At 36.0% G+C, this 17,447-nt stretch overlaps 1 protein-coding gene and 1 long non-coding RNA gene across 3 annotated transcripts; both read right to left on the bottom strand.

The window, feature by feature from the left end:
* Positions 1-3,271: 3,271 nt before the first annotated feature.
* Positions 3,272-8,619, bottom strand: LOC123471127. Its single transcript, XM_045172047.1, has 2 exons — positions 3,378-8,619; positions 3,272-3,336 (listed from the first exon to the last, which is right to left on the bottom strand). Exons 1-2 carry the CDS (start codon positions 8,617-8,619, stop codon positions 3,272-3,274), a joined length of 5,307 nt encoding a protein of 1,768 aa, XP_045027982.1.
* Positions 8,620-9,352: 733 nt separating this feature from the next.
* LOC123471112 lies at positions 9,353-10,192 on the bottom strand. Of its 2 annotated transcripts, XR_006645060.1 has the most exons (4): positions 9,972-10,192; positions 9,825-9,910; positions 9,658-9,741; positions 9,353-9,602 (listed from the first exon to the last, which is right to left on the bottom strand). It is a non-coding gene; the product is annotated as an uncharacterized LOC123471112 (long non-coding RNA). The 2 variants fall into 2 exon arrangements; XR_006645059.1 differs by having other exon boundaries at positions 9,353-9,741; positions 9,972-10,174.
* Positions 10,193-17,447: the final 7,255 nt, after the last annotated feature.

Genomic DNA, 17,447 nt, shown 5'->3' with positions numbered 1-17,447 from the left:
TAGTACGGGAATGCCTGAAGTGGGTTTCGAATTTTGGGGCGTCAGGGTAGGTTTAAATCGTTTACTTCGTGGTACCGTGGGAATTTTCAGGGGGTCCTTAGTTTTGTCTGGATCAGTGGTATCAATTTCCCCCGTGTCGGGTTCCATTGATTCCATGATAATTGTCACTGTTTCCTGGTCTTCTGTCTCTATGTGAGGTGCTGCTATTTTGGATTTAATAATTGGTTTTAAAGGATTGTCTTTCGGAGGTACAGATGCGGGAGTGGTAGCGGTGTCACATTCCATGGTTTCAGTTTCCAAATTATTAGTACTTTCTGAGAGTGAATCTTGTGATTCACTCCCCAGAGGTACCTGGGAAACCATGGAATTTGCTACCACGGGAATTACTACGGGTGTCTGTTTAAAAGTCTCTGTCTTTTTAGTCTTTTTGGCAACAGGTTTTTGGACAATGGTGGGTTCCTGGTTTCGTTTTAAAGTTGGGCAGTCGTAGCTAAAGTGTGTCTCTTCGTCGCAAAGTCTGCAAGTGGGCTTTTGTCCGTCATACTTTACCATGGCACGATAACTGCCAATGGTAATGTATTAGGGAATGTTTTTCGTCACCGTCATTCTTACAATCATCCAAGTTGCTAGGACAGGGTATAAAACTTCATCCTCTGCCACCCGATAGCGTTCCCACCGAGCTTCAATTACATTCCCAAAGTTCTTTAGACGTGTCTGAACTACTCCCAAGTCTAGATTCTGTGGAATCCCTGCAATTCGAACAAATTTCTCTTGGATATTGCTATCCCTTATGACTACGCCAACTTCTTTCCCCTCCAATTCGGTCCTGACGATACCACTGTTTTGGGACAAAAAACTTGAGGTATATGCCTCTGACGTAAACGTAATTCTAGCGACCTGGTTTCTCGTATCTAGCACAGCAACTAGGCCTAAGAGATCCTGAGCATCAACCTTCAAACTACGCACAAAACCATGAACCGTACGCATACTCAATTTCGGGAATTGAACCCCAAAATCAATATCTACATTATTATATACTTGTATTCAATGTGAATACACTGTTATACCATGAGTTTTTACTTCTATATGTAAACAGCATCAAATATACTTGTATTCAATGTGAATACACTGTTATACCATGAGTTTTTACTTCTATATGTAAACAGCATCAAATATACTTGTATTCAATGTGAATACACTGTTATACCATGAGTTTTTACTTCTATATGTAAACTGCATGAAATATACTTGTATTCAATGTGAATACACTGTTATACCATGAGTTTTTACTTCTATATGTAAACTGCATGGAATATACTTGTATTCAATGTGAATACACTGTTATACAATGAGTTTTTACTTCTATATGTAAACTGCATGGAATATACTTGTATTCAATGTGAATACACTTTTATACTATGAGTTTTTGCTTCTATATGTAAACTGCATGGAATATACTTGTATTCAATGTGAATACACTGTTATACCATGAGTTTTTACTTCTATATGTAAACTGCATGGAATATACTTGTATTCAATGTGAATACACTGTTATACCATGAGTTTTTACTTCTATATGAAAACTGCATGGAATATACTTGTATTCAATGTGAATACACTGTTATACCATGAGTTTTTACTTCTATATGTAAACAGCATCAAATATACTTGTATTCAATGTGAATACACTGTTATACCATGAGTTTTTACTTCTATATGTAAACTGCATGGAATATACTTGTATTCAATGTGAATACACTGTTATACCATGAGTTTTTACCTCTATATGTAAACAGCATCAAATATACTTGTATTCAATGTGAATACACTGTTATACCATGAGTTTTTACTTCTATATGTAAACAGCATCAAATATACTTGTATTCAATGTGAATACACTGTTATACCATGAGTTTTTACTTCTATATGTAAACTGCATGGAATATACTTGTATTCAATGTGAATACACTGTTATACAATGAGTTTTACTTCTATATGTAAACTGCATGGAATATACTTGTATTCAATGTGAATACACTGTTATACCATGAGTTTTTACTGCTATATGTAAACTGCATGGAATATACTTGTATTCAATGTGAATACACTGTTATACCATGAGTTTTTACTTCTATATGTAAACAGCATCAAATATACTTGTATTTAATGTGAATACACTGTTATACCATGAGTTTTTACTTCTATATGTAAACAGCATCAAATATACTTGTATTCAATGTGAATACACTGTTATACCATGAGTTTTTACTTCTATAGTAAACTGCATGGAATATACTTGTATTCAATGTGAATACACTGTTATACCATGAGTTTTTACTTATATATGTAAACTGCATGGAATATACTTGTATTCAATGTGAATACACTGTTATAACATGAGTTTTTACCTCTATATGTAAACAGCATCAAATATACTTGTATTCAATGTGAATACACTGTTATACCATGAGTTTTTACTTCTATATTTAAACAGCATCAAATATACTTGTATTCAATGTGAATACACTGTTATACCATGAGTTTTTACTTCTATATGTAAACTGCATGGAATATACTTGTATTCAATGTGAATACACTGTTATACCATGAGTTTTTACTTCTATATGTAAACTGCATGGAATATACTTGTATTCAATGTGAATACACTGTTATACCATGAGTTTTTACTTCTATATGTAAACAGCATCAAATATACTTGTTGACAATAATTACTCTTACTGATAATACCTGATAAGTAATTACTGATTTGAAGACACTTGACTCAGGTAAATTGTTGCTGATTCTCTAGCTTTTATTCAGACTCTGACACAACTTATAATAGCGTCTGCTCTACCTTGTTGAACAATTGCGAAGAAGGAACATTAACCGAGATCGGCCACCAAGAAGACGCTGAACACAGCACCCCTGGCGGCCTTACACATACTATAAATCAAAAATAGTGGGCTTGCGAACTAGTCGGCCCGACCTAGTTAATTGTCCGTCAGGTGGCGGGTCGTGATCCGCAACATCCTCCCCACCGGAATCGCGAGTCCTCCTCGGCGATTCCTTTTTCTTCTTGCGGGGGGGTTTCTTCTTAGGCGCGGATGCACCTCCTTCTTCTTGGCCAGCCTCGGCTTCTCTAGATCCGTCTACGGAAACATTGACGGGCGGATCCACGTCATGTTGAATTTCCAATGGATAAATGGTCTGGAGACCTCGTGTTGTTTCCTTTTCTGAACGAAGACGTAACTTTACAGCTCGTATCTTGCCGTCATAGCCGGGAATCAATTCCGTTATAATGGCCGTAGGCCATGAAACACGCTTGATATTTGGCTCCTTTAGCAGGACGATTTCGCCAACGCGGGGGATTCTAGTACCCGTTCCCTTGCGACAATGGAATCTTTTTAAGTCGGACAAGTAAGATTCTTGCCATAGCCTCCACCAAGTTAGAGCGTGTTCGCTACGTTGCTTATCTAAGTCGATCAGCTCGTTGCGGCTCATTGTGGTCAGCTCGGAAGTCTCCGTCGTGGCGCCAGGCTGTCTTCCAGTCAAGAGTCTTTGTGGAGATAGCACTTCATACGCTTGTGCGTCTCCGGAAACATATGTGAGAGGTCGTGAGTTCACGATTGCTTCAATTTCCACCAGGATGGTGTGAAGTTGATCGTAGCTCACCTTCATTTTCCCTAATACCTTGCGTAACGGCTCCTTTACCGAACGCACCATTCTCTCCCAAAACCCGCCCCACCAGGGTGCCAAGCTCGGAGAGAATTTCCACTCAATTCCCTTACTTGATAGCCAATTTGCTAAAGTAGGGTCTTCTGTTACAAGTTTAGCGGCGCATGTGAATGTTGATGCGTTATCGCTATAGATTGTCTTACAATCTTCTCTTCTGGACATCATTCTGCGTAGCGCGAGCATGAACGTTTTCGTGGTAAGGTCTGTCACGAGCTCAAGATGTACAGCTCTTGTGACGGCACAAGTGAATAAACACGCGTGCACCTTTTTTTCACCAATTCGAGTTTTCTCGACATCGTTCCCTTCCTTGTCTTTCTCAATCAAAAGGACCTCTTCCGACACGTACATCGGCCCGAAATAATCAATTCCAATGATTTCGAATGGCTGTGCCTTCTTGGTACGATCCAAAGGCATGGAAACGGCTTCTTCGTCGAAAGGGCGCGATTGAGCTCGTTGGCATTTTCCACAATGCTTGATGACACTCTTGATGCGTTGTCGAGCACGAATAATCCAGAACCGATTACGGAGATAGGTTAATGTTGATTGAACACCGGTGTGTTTCCGTTTGACATGATGATGGTGGATCAGCAAGTCGACTATTCTCTCATTTGCAGGGAGAAGTATCGGCGGTTCAATAAGTAGGTCTCTTAAGGCTGGACCTACTCTACCTGTCACTCGTATCAGTTGTTGTTTTTCGTCCCAAATTGGTCGTAATGTGTCGAGATCGCGTAGCAGTTTCTTGTTGGATTTTCCTTCTTTAAGGGATCCATAAATTTCTGGGAACGCTTTCTGTTGAATAGTTCTTAGAATGAAGTTCTCGGCGGTGCTGATTTCGCAGACAGAGAGGCAATGAATTTCTGCTACTCCGACTGTTTCTATTGCCTTACCGGGCGGTAACTTCTTCATGAGTCTGTACATCCAGGCTATTGTTCTCAGTAATCGCAGATAACTGCTTACTCTCAAAACCAGTGAATCCAACCAATCTGGCATGTTGAAAACTGCTAGAATTTGCATTCTCTGTTTGGATTTCGTTTCGACTTCCATTAATTGTAGGTCATCCGAAGTTGGGTTGTCTTGCTGAGGCCATTCAGACGATTCTTGTTTCAGCCAGGAGGGACCTCCCCACCAGGAAAAAGCCTCTGTCAACTTCTTGACGGAGCAACTTCGAGATGCGAAATCCGCTGGGTTGTCTTTTCCAGGACAGTGTTTCCAGTGTTCTGGTTTGAATCTCTTCTGAATTGTCTCTACTCTATTCCGTACGAATAGTTTCCATCGCCCTGGATCTCCTTTGATCCAACCTAACGCTGCCATAGAGTCAGTCCATAGTGTCACTTCCCACTTCACTTTGTCAATTGCGTTTACGATTCGTTCAGCTAAGACACTGCCGAGTTCGGCGCTAAGCAGTTCTAGCCTTGGTAGTGAAACTTCGTTTTTCGGGAGTGGTGCTGCCCTAGTTTTACAGCAAACAAGTCGGATGAATCCAGGATTTCTTGACTTGGCGTATGCTACAGCTCCGTACGCTTTTGTTGAAGCGTCGCAGAATACATGTAATTCTTGAATTACATCGGTCTGTGCTGTTGAGATCATGCGAGGTATTTGGATTCTGTCTATACCTTTCAAATCTTTCACTATAGCTCTGAATCGACTCTCCGTTTGTGAATTCACATTGTCATCCCATCCGATTTTTTCTTGCCACAATTCCTGGAAGAGTAGCTTGAACTGTAGTGTTATGGGTCCAATGAATCCAAGGGGGTCGAAAAGCTTGGTCGAGATTTTAGCAAACGATCTTTTTGTTAGCACTTTTACTTTTGCGGCTGCATCTACGATTACGTCAGACTTGAAATAGAAGCAATCTGTGCTGGTATTCCACCTCACTCCTAGTACCTTTTGTGGGTCTAAATTAAGACACGAGTACGAATCGGATGAGTCGTCTGTCAAATTGCTCTGTTGTAGATACTCTCGCAGCTGCGGGTCGTTAGTTACCCATTTTCTCAATTCCATCTTTGCGTCTGAAAAAAGTTTGAGTACCGTACCGATTACGGTCTTTGCTGCTTCTAATGTAGGCGCATTTGACAAGTAGTCGTCTACATATAGATGCCGTAACATTTGGCGACTGCTTACTGCTAGTTCGCCTTTGTATGACTCGAGGTGTTTCTTTAGGACGGTCCTGAGCACTGCCGGGCTACATGTTAGCCCAAATGGTAGTCTATTCCATTTGTAGGTCTGCAGCGTTCCTGGGACGTTTTCGTCTTCTAAAAGGAACCTTAACGCTTCCGCGTCCTCGTTTAGCAATTTTACCATTAAAAATGCTTGTCGGATATCAGCTGTCCAGGCAATTGGATTTAGCCTAAACGTCAGGATAACATCAAGAATGTCAGGATTCAGATTGGGTCCTTCTTCGAGACAGTCGTTGGCGCTGAATCCTGTTTTCGGCTTCGCAGAACCATTGAAAACAGGTCTCACTTTGCTGGTGATTTTGTCTTTACGGACAACTGGGTGATGGGGTAGAATCGTGTAGATACCCTTAAAATTGGTGTCTGCTTTAGAGATGAATCTAAGTTCTTTCAGTTTTCTGAACTCAGCTTCGTATGAAGTCTTCATCTCGTTATCCTTCTCCATCCTTTTCATCAGCGCTCTTGCCTGACCTTCTGCCATGGCGTCATTCTTGCTGATGTATTTTTTGTTCCCGTTCCATGGGAGCGGTGCGACATAATGTCCATCTTCGTCTTGTTTGATGGAGTCTGTATGAGATTTCCAGCGATCCGAAAGTGGCACATTTTCTAGTGGATCTAGACTTTCTAATTTCCACCACTTCGCAAAATCAATTTCATCGTTTCTGTTCGAATTCGGGCCTTGCATTGGGTATTGTGGTGTTCCTTCTTTTGCCTTTAGGAGGAAGCCGATCGCCGTAGTGGTGGAAATCGCAACTGTCTCATCCTGCCCAAGTAGTAACCAACCCAATTTGCTTTCGATGGCTCTAATTCCAGTCTTCGAAACGATCTGTTTTGAGCCTAGTACCTTCCAGACTTGATTGGCTCCAATCAAAATGTCTATTTGGCAAGGTCCTGCTGTCCCGCTCAAAATTCTATCATCAGCCAACTTGTAACCTTGGTTCCAGAGTTCACTGACGAATTCGGTCTTTGTTGATCCAGCAACCTTTCCTATTTCGGGTTGCTCAATCGCCTCTAAATCAATTGATTCGGCATCCGGAATTATCCCGCGTAGTCGTAACTTTCTTACACTTCGTTCCTTTTCTGGGTGTAGGTGACCCACTGCCTGAAGTTTCAATTTGATTTTTCCCACTTCCTGAAGTCCTAGAGTTTGAGCGAGTTCGCTTCGGATCAGTGTTGCATTTGATCCTTGATCAATGTACGCTATAGCTTTGTGCCAACCGTTTGGCCCTTCCACTATAACAGTTGCTGTTTGGACGTACACGCCACCGAATAGGCGTGCTTCTATTGAGAGTGGAGCGTCATCTGCTGCCTTTAACATTGGGGACGCTGCTACCGTAGCTGTCACTGTTTTCGCCCGAACTGTCTGATTACAGATGGCTGTATGGTGACCCTTGCCACATTTGGCGCAATTGCTTGTCTTCCAACAGGCTCTCACTTGGTGACTCTGTCCGAGGCACCTCCAACACCTTTTCTCCTTCCGAACTTGCTCTAGTTTCTTCTCTATTGCGACTTCGCATTTGTACGTGGGGTGTTTGTCTTTGCAGAACAAACATGGTCTTTTGATTGTTGTTGAGGTCTTCTCTTTTCGATCTTTCGGATGTATTGTTGCAGTTCCTGTCACTGCTAATTCCGCTGCCGTTGGTGTGGATGCAAATGTAACTCGATTTGCTTTTTCAGTAGCCTCTTGCTTAGGTTTTTTCTTCTCGTTCTTTTCAGTCGAGAACGCATATTCCCAATCTTCTGCTACACTGTCGATGAAGGTAAAGAGATCTTTTAACGTTTTACGGGATCTTCTTGTTTCCCCATGCCATCTTGAAACTAATTCAAGAGGTAGTTTTCTTGTAATTATCTCTGAAATTGCTTCATTTTGTGCAGAATTCTTTTCCAAGTCGCCAAGATTCAAGGCGTGACCCATTGCTCTGTCGTGCAACTTCCTCATTGCCTTGTAGTCTTCTACTCGATCTACCCTAGGCAATTCCGTAATTGCGATGTAGTGGTCTGCTCTTGCTGATCTCGGCCTGTTGTATTTCCCATTTAAAATGTCGATTGCCTTGGTGTAATTTTCTTCTGTTAAGTCCAGGTATGAAATTGCACCAGCAGCGTCTTCGCTCATGTGCATCTTCAATCTGCTGAATTTTTCGATGGGTCGTAGTGATGGATTTTCGTGTATAAGTGTTCGAAAAATCGCCCACCAATCTCTCCATTTGTTTGAATCCCCTTCAAATTTGGCTAATTCAATTCTTGGTAGCAGATGAGCAATGCTCATGAAGTTTTGCTGTTGTTGCAGTGCAACTGTATTGGTTGCTTGTACACCTGTTGCTTGCGCAACGTTTCCTGTTGTTGTCGGAGTTGTCTCCTCTTCCTCCGAATTTTCCGAATGTTCAGAGGGTTCTCTTTCCGAAGGTGCAGTTGGCCTTCTTCTTTTCCAATCGATAACCATTGTATGATGACGGTCTACAAACTCTTCGTGTTTGTCGACATATCTTGCTTGCATCTCGGCGTCTAGTTGGGGTATGACATCTCTATAATGCTTAAGAAGCCTTAGCGCTCTGTCATCAGCTAGTTCGTAAGCTGTTTCTGCTGCTTCCAACAAATTGTCTCTGCAAGCTTCATCATAACTTTTCAAATTCTTGTGTAATTCCCTTTCCAATGTCTCTATTGTTAAGAGCGTTAAAGTCTGCGCCTGTTGCTTTTTGTTTGCGGTCGCCATTGTTTGGAATTAGACTGATTTCAGTAATCTACGAATTTGAGAATCGATCTTGAGGAAAAGGAAATTAAAGTTGTTCAAGGCAGTATTTTAAATTCTGAGAAAGCAACAAGAAAATATGCTTGTTGAAAACCAGTCTATTGACGTATTCGTCGAGTTACAAAAAATTTGTTTGTTACCACTAGATGGCTAAGATCTTAGTTTAACATAATACGAAGGGAACTTAAAACAAAAAAATGAAGCCTCTTCTTGAGCGAATTCGCTGAGGTTTTTCAAAATTCTCGTTCGTTGATGGACAAGATGAATTCCTCAGATGTGGTCGAACCGCTTTCTTCACTCTCTCCTTTCACTGTCTCCTCTACTTCACTTTCTTCTTGAATGATAGTCTCAGAATCGTTTGTTCTGATCGAAAAATTGGTCTCCACTTCAGTGATGTCTTCAGTTTCTTCTGCACCGACTTCTTGTTCAATAACCTCAGCCTCTCTTCTTCTTTCGTTTTCGAGAAGGCTGCGAACGACCACGTTCCTGGTTGCTAGAGATGTTGACTGCTCTGCAACGGTAGATTGACCACGCGACCTCGGATGGCTTCTAGGTCCTTGGTACCCGTAAAACCTTGCAATCGGAGTGCTTCCGTAGTCTGGTTCACGTGGTGTTGGGTGCTGGAGCACAGCTGGCAAGGGAATCTCTGGATGAATTTGTTCTCTTGGCGTTGGCTCGCGAGTCGGTAATCCTCTCAGGAAGTTTAGATATCTTGTATAGTCAGCATTCACTCTGATGTTGGTGATGGCAACAGCTTCGTCACGGGGAAGATACTTGATTGCAATGCTATAGAAACCTTCTTCGTAGGCACCTAGTTTTGCATCAATTGTTACACCGTGGGGCAATGGCCTGTATTCAGGTTCTACAGGTTCGGTGAGACTTGGGCCAAATTCACCAAATTTGATGCGAGCATGATATACCCCAAGTCTTCTGATTCTGTTGAGATACTGTTTGCAGAAGGATTAACACACTAACTTAGAACTATCTTGTAACTTAGATTACATTGATACGCTGAGATACTTCATGACTAATTGGAGTTCTTCTCGGGTACATCCCTGGAGTGGCTGAATTCAGCTTTTAGACTAACTTCTTTCAAAAAGGGAGTGATAGTTAGGACGACAATACTTAAATAAGTGTAAATTATTAAGTATATTAAAACTAATGCTTACGCAAGGTGCTCAACACTCTTTCTTTGACACGACTGTAGCGTGGCTTGACCTATTAGCAGTGTTACTTAATCGAGTTGTACAGAATTCTGTTTAAAAACTAGTTAGTTTCGAAGGACCATTGACAATAATTACTCTTACTGATAATACCTGATAAGTAATTACTGATTTGAAGACACTTGACTCAGGTAAATTGTTGCTGATTCTCTAGCTTTTATTCAGACTCTGACACAACTTATAATAGCGTCTGCTCTACCTTGTTGAACAATTGCGAAGAAGGAACATTAACCGAGATCGGCCACCAAGAAGACGCTGAACACAGCACCCCTGGCGGCCTTACACATACTATAAATCAAAAATAGTGGGCTTGCGAACTAGTCGGCCCGACCTAGTTAATTGTCCGTCAGGTGGCGGGTCGTGATCCGCAACACTTGTATTCAATGTGAATACACTGTTATACCATGAGTTTTTACTTCTATATGTAAACTGCATGGAAAATACTTGTATTCAATGTGAATACACTGTTATACCATGAGTTTTTACTTCTATATGTAAACTGCATGGAATATACTTGTATTCAATGTGAATACACTGTTATACCATGAGTTTTTACTTCTATATGTAAACTGCATGGAATATACTTGTATTCAATGTGAATACACTGTTATACCATGAGTTTTTACTTCTATATGTAAACAGCATCAAATATACTTGTATTCAATGTGAATACACTGTTATACCATGAGTTTTTACTTCTATATGTAAACTGCATGGAATATACTTGTATTCAATGTGAATACACTGTTATACCATGAGTTTTTACTTCTATATGTAAACTGCATGTAAATATACTTGTATTCAATGTGAATACACTGTTATACCATGAGTTTTTACTTCTATATGTAAACTGCATCGAATATACTTGTATTCAATGTGAATACACTGTTATACCATGAGTTTTTACTTCTATATGTAAACTGCATGGAATATACTTGTATTCAATGTGAATACACTGTTATACCATGAGTTTTTACTTCTATATGTAAACTGCATGGAATATACTTGTATTCAATGTGAATACACTGTTATACCATGAGTTTTTACTTCTATATGTAAACTGCATGGAATATACTTGTATTCAATGTGAATACACTGTTATACCATGAGTTTTTACTTCTATATGTAAACTGCATGGAATATACTTGTATTCAATGTGAATACACTGTTATACCATGAGTTTTTACTTCTATATGTAAACTGCATGGAATATACTTGTATTCAATGTGAATACACTGTTATACTATGAGTTTTTACTTCTATATGTAAACTGCATGGAATATACTTGTATTCAATGTGAATACACTGTTATACCATGAGTTTTTACTTCTATATGTAAACAGCATCAAATATACTTGTATTCAATGTGAATACACTGTTATACCATGAGTTTTTCTTCTATATGAAACATGATATACTTGATTCAATGTGAATACACTGTTATACCATGAGTTTTTCTTATTAAAAATATACTTGTATTCAATGTGAATACACTGTTATACCATGAGTTTTTACTTCTATGATATACTTGTAACAATATATACTGTGTATCTTCAATGTGAATACACTGTTATACCATGAGTTTTTACTTCTATATGTAAACTGCATGGAATATACTTGTATTCAATGTGAATACACTGTTATACCATGAGTTTTTACTTCTATATGTAAAACAGCATCAAAATATACTTGTATTCAATGTGAATACACTGTTATACCATGAGTTTTTACTTCTATATGTAAAAAACTGCATGGAATATACTTGTATTCAATGTGAATACACTGTTATACCATGAGTTTTTACTTCTATATGTAAACTGCATGGAATATACTTGTATTCAATGTGAATACACTGTTATACCATGAGTTTTTACTTCTATATGTAAACTGCATGGAATATACTTGTATTCAATGTGAATACACTGTTATACCATGAGTTTTTACTTCTATATGTAAACTGCATCAAATATACTTGTATTCAATGTGAATACACTGTTATACCATGAGTTTTTACTTCTATATGTAAACAGCATCAAATATACTTGTATTCAATGTGAATACACTGTTATACCATGAGTTTTTACTTCTATATGTAAACTGCATGGAATATACTTGTATTCAATGTGAATACACTGTTATACCATGAGTTTTTACTTCTATATGTAAACAGCATCAAATATACTTGTATTCAATGTGAATACACTGTTATACCATGAGTTTTTACTTCTATATGTAAACAGCATCAAATATACTTGTATTCAATGTGAATACACTGTTATACCATGAGTTTTTACTTCTATATGTAAACTGCATGGAATATACTTGTATTCAATGTGAATACACTGTTATACCATGAGTTTTTACTTCTATATGTAAACTGCATGGAATATACTTGTATTCAATGTGAATACACTGTTATACCATGAGTTTTTACTTCTATATGTAAACAGCATCAAATATACTTGTATTCAATGTGAATACACTGTTATACCATGAGTTTTTACTTCTATATGTAAACTGCATGGAATATACTTGTATTCAATGTGAATACACTGTTATACCATGAGTTTTACTACTTCTATATGTAAACTGCATGGAATATACTTGTATTCAATGTGAATACACTGTTATACCATGAGTTTTTACTTCTATATGTAAACTGCATGGAATATACTTGTATTCAATGTGAATACACTGTTATACCATGAGTTTTTACTTCTATATGTAAACTGCATCAAATATACTTGTATTCAATGTGAATACACTGTTATACCATGAGTTTTTACTTCTATATGTAAACTGCATGGAATATACTTGTATTCAATGTGAATACACTGTTATACCATGAGTTTTTACTTCTATATGTAAACTGCATGGAATATACTTGTATTCAATGTGAATACACTGTTATACCATGAGTTTTTACTTCTATATGTAAACTGCATGGAATATACTTGTATTCAATGTGAATACACTGTTATACCATGAGTTTTTACTTCTATATGTAAACTGCATGGAATATACTTGTATTCAATGTGAATACACTGTTATACCATGAGTTTTTACTTCTATATGTAAACTGCATGGAATATACTTGTATTCAATGTGAATACACTGTTATACCATGAGTTTTTACTTCTATATGTAAACTGCATGGAATATACTTGTATTCAATGTGAATACACTGTTATACCATGAGTTTTTACTTCTATATGTAAACTGCATGGAATATACTTGTATTCAATGTGAATACACTGTTATACCATGAGTTTTTACTTCTATATGTAAACTGCATGGAATATACTTGTATTCAATGTGAATACACTGTTATACCATGAGTTTTTACTTCTATATGTAAACTGCATGGAATATACTTGTATTCAATGTGAATACACTGTTATACCTATGAGTTTTTACTTCTATATGTAAACTGCATGGAATATACTTGTATTCAATGTGAATACACTGTTATACCATGAGTTTTTACTTCTATATGTAAACAGCATCAAATATACTTGTATTCAATGTGAATACACTGTTATACCATGAGTTTTTACTTCTATATGTAAACTGCATGGAATATACTTGTATTCAATGTGAATACACTGTTATACCATGAGTTTTTACTTCTATATGTAAACTGCATGGAATATACTTGTATTCAATGTGAATACACTGTTATACCATGAGTTTTTACTTCTATATGTAAACAGCATCAAATATACTTGTATTCAATGTGAATACACTGTTATACCATGAGTTTTTACTTCTATATGTAAACAGCATCAAATATACTTGTATTCAATGTGAATACACTGTTATACCATGAGTTTTTACTTCTATATGTAAACTGCATGGAATATACTTGTATTCAATGTGAATACACTGTTATACCATGAGTTTTTACTTCTATATGTAAACAGCATCAAATATACTTGTATTCAATGTGAATACACTGTTATACCATGAGTTTTTACTTCTATATGTAAACAGCATCAAATATACTTGTATTCAATGTGAATACACTGTTATACCATGAGTTTTTACTTCTATATGTAAACTGCATGAAATATACTTGTATTCAATGTGAATACACTGTTATACCATGAGTTTTTACTTCTATATGTAAACTGCATGGAATATACTTGTATTCAATGTGAATACACTGTTATACCATGAGTTTTTACTTCTATATGTAAACTGCATGGAATATACTTGTATTCAATGTGAATACACTGTTATACCATGAGTTTTTACTTCTATATGTAAACTGCATGGAATATACTTGTATTCAATGTGAATACACTGTTATACCATGAGTTTTTACTTCTATATGTAAACTGCATGGAATATACTTGTATTCAATGTGAATACACTGTTATACCATGAGTTTTTAACTTCTATATGTAAACTGCATGGAATATACTTGTATTCAATGTGAATACACTGTTATACCATGAGTTTTTACTTCTATATGTAAACAGCATGAAATATACTTGTATTCAATGTGAATACACTGTTATACCATGAGTTTTTACTTCTATATGTAAACTGCATGGAATATACTTGTATTCAATGTGAATACACTGTTATACCATGAGTTTTTACTTCTATATGTAAACAGCATCAAATATACTTGTATTCAATGTGAATACACTGTTATACCATGAGTTTTTACTTCTATATGTAAACTGCATGGAATATACTTGTATTCAATGTGAATACACTGTTATACCATGAGTTTTTACTTCTATATGTAAACTCATGGAATATACTTGTATTCAATGTGAATACACTGTTATACCATGAGTTTTTACTTCTATATGTAAACTGCATGGAATATACTTGTATTCAATGTGAATACACTGTTATACCATGAGTTTTTACTTCTATATGTAAACAGCATCAAATATACTTGTATTCAATGTGAATACACTGTTATACCATGAGTTTTTACTTCTATATGTAAACTGCATGGAATATACTTGTATTCAATGTGAATACACTGTTATACCATGAGTTTTTACTTCTATATGTAAACTGCATGAAATATACTTGTATTCAATGTGAATACACTGTTATACCATGAGTTTTTACTTCTATATGTAAACTGCATGGAATATACTTGTATTCAATGTGAATACACTGTTATACCATGAGTTTTTACTTCTATATGTAAACTGCATGGAATATACTTGTATTCAATGTGAATACACTGTTATACCATGAGTTTTTACTTCTATATGTAAACTGCATGGAATATACTTGTATTCAATGTGAATACACTGTTATACCATGAGTTTTTACTTCTATATGTAAACAGCATGGAATATACTTGTATTCAATGTGAATACACTGTTATACCATGAGTTTTTACTTCTATATGTAAACTGCATGGAATATACTTGTATTCAATGTGAATACACTGTTATACCATGAGTTTTTACTTCTATATGTAAACAGCATCGAAATATACTTGTATTCAATGTGAATACACTGTTATACCATGAGTTTTTACTTCTATATGTAAACTGCGATGGAATATACTTGTATTCAATGTGAATACACTGTTATACCATGAGTTTTTACTTCTATATGTAAACTGCATGGAATATACTTGTATTCAATGTGAATACACTGTTATACCATGAGTTTTTACTTCTATATGTAAACTGCATGGAATATACTTGTATTCAATGTGAATACACTGTTATACCATGAGTTTTTACTTCTATATGTAAACTGCATGGAATATACTTGTATTCAATGTGAATACACTGTTATACCATGAGTTTTTACTTCTATATGTAAACTGCATCAAATATACTTGTATTCAATGTGAATACACTGTTATACCATGAGTTTTTACTTCTATATGTAAACAGCATGGAATATACTTGTATTCAATGTGAATACACTGTTATACCATGAGTTTTTACTTCTATATGTAAACTGCATGGAATATACTTGTATTCAATGTGAATACACTGTTATACCATGAGTTTTACTTCTATATGTAAACAGCATGAAATATACTTGTATTCAATGTGAATACACTGTTATACCATGAGTTTTTACTTCTATATGTAAACAGCATCAAATATACTTGTATTCAATGTGAATACTACTGTTATACCATGAGTTTTTACTTCTATATGTAAACTGCATGGAATATACTTGTATTCAATGTGAATACACTGTTATACCATGAGTTTTTACTTCTATATGTAAACAGCATGAAATATACTTGTATTCAATGTGAATACACTGTTATACCATGAGTTTTTACTTCTATATGTAAACTGCATGAGAATATACTTGTATTCAATGTGAATACACTGTTATACCATGAGTTTTTACTTCTATATGTAAACTGCATGGAATATACTTGTATTCAATGTGAATACACTGTTATACCATGAGTTTTTTCTACTTTATGTAAACTGCATGGAATATACTTGTATTCAATGTGAATACACTGTTATACCATGAGTTTTACTTCTATATGTAAAACTGCATGGAATATACTTGTATTCAATGTGAATACACTGTTATACCATGAGTTTTTACTTCTATATGTAAACAGCATCAAATATACTTGTATTCAATGTGAATACACTGTTATACCATGAGTTTTTACTTCTATATGTAAACTGCATGGAATATACTTGTATTCAATGTGAATACACTGTTATACCATGAGTTTATTTATATGTAAACTGCATGGAATATACTTGTATTCAATGTGAATACACTGTTATACCATGAGTTTTTACTTCTATATGTAAACTGCATGGAATATACTTGTATTCAATGTGAATACACTGTTATACCATGAGTTTTACTTCTATATGTAAACTGCATGGAATATACTTGTATTCAATGTGAATACACTGTTATACCATGAGTTTTTACTTCTATATGTAAACTGCATGAAATATACTTGTATTCAATGTGAATACACTGTTATACCATGAGTTTTTACTTCTATATGTAAACTGCATGGAATATACTTGTATTCAATGTGAATACACTGTTATACCATGAGTTTTTACTTCTATATGTAAACTGCATGGAATATGCTTGTATTCAATGTGAATACACTGTTATACCATGAGTTTTTACTTCTACTATGTAAACTGCATCAAATATACTTGTATTCAATGTGAATACACTGTTATACCATGAGTTTTTACTTCTATATGTAAACAGCATCAAATATACTTGTATTCAATGTGAATACACTGTTATACCATGAGTTTTTACTTCTATATGTAAACTGCATGGAATATACTTGTATTCAATGTGAATACACTGTTATACCATGAGTTTTTACTTCTATATGTAAACAGCATCAAATATACTTGTATTCAATGTGAATACACTGTTATACCATGAGTTTTTACTTCTATATATAAACTGCATGGAATATACTTGTATTCAATGTGAATACACTGTTATACCATGAGTTTTTAGTTCTAATATAAACAGCATTGAAATATACTTGTATTCAATGTGAATACACTGTTATACCATGAGTTTTTACTTCTATATGTAGCAATACATGGC

Source organism: Daphnia magna, linkage group LG4 (genome assembly GCF_020631705.1).
Source record: "Daphnia magna isolate NIES linkage group LG4, ASM2063170v1.1, whole genome shotgun sequence".
In the NCBI taxonomy this organism is placed as follows: Eukaryota; Metazoa; Arthropoda; class Branchiopoda; order Diplostraca; family Daphniidae; genus Daphnia; species Daphnia magna.
The sequence above is the reverse complement of the archived record's forward strand: the minus strand, read 5'-3'. Positions and strand labels throughout refer to the sequence as shown.

What these genes read in the sequence shown, in the direction of transcription:
- LOC123471127 (XM_045172047.1), bottom strand. Translation starts at nt 8,619, where the DNA reads ATGGCGACCGCAAACAAAAAGCAACAGGCGCAGACTTTAACGCTCTTA. An exon ending in CCATTGTCGCAAGGGAACGG is followed by an intron (nt 3,337 to 3,377) that starts GTACTAGAATCC and finishes GTCCTGCTAAAG; the next exon opens with GAGCCAAATATCAAGCGTGT.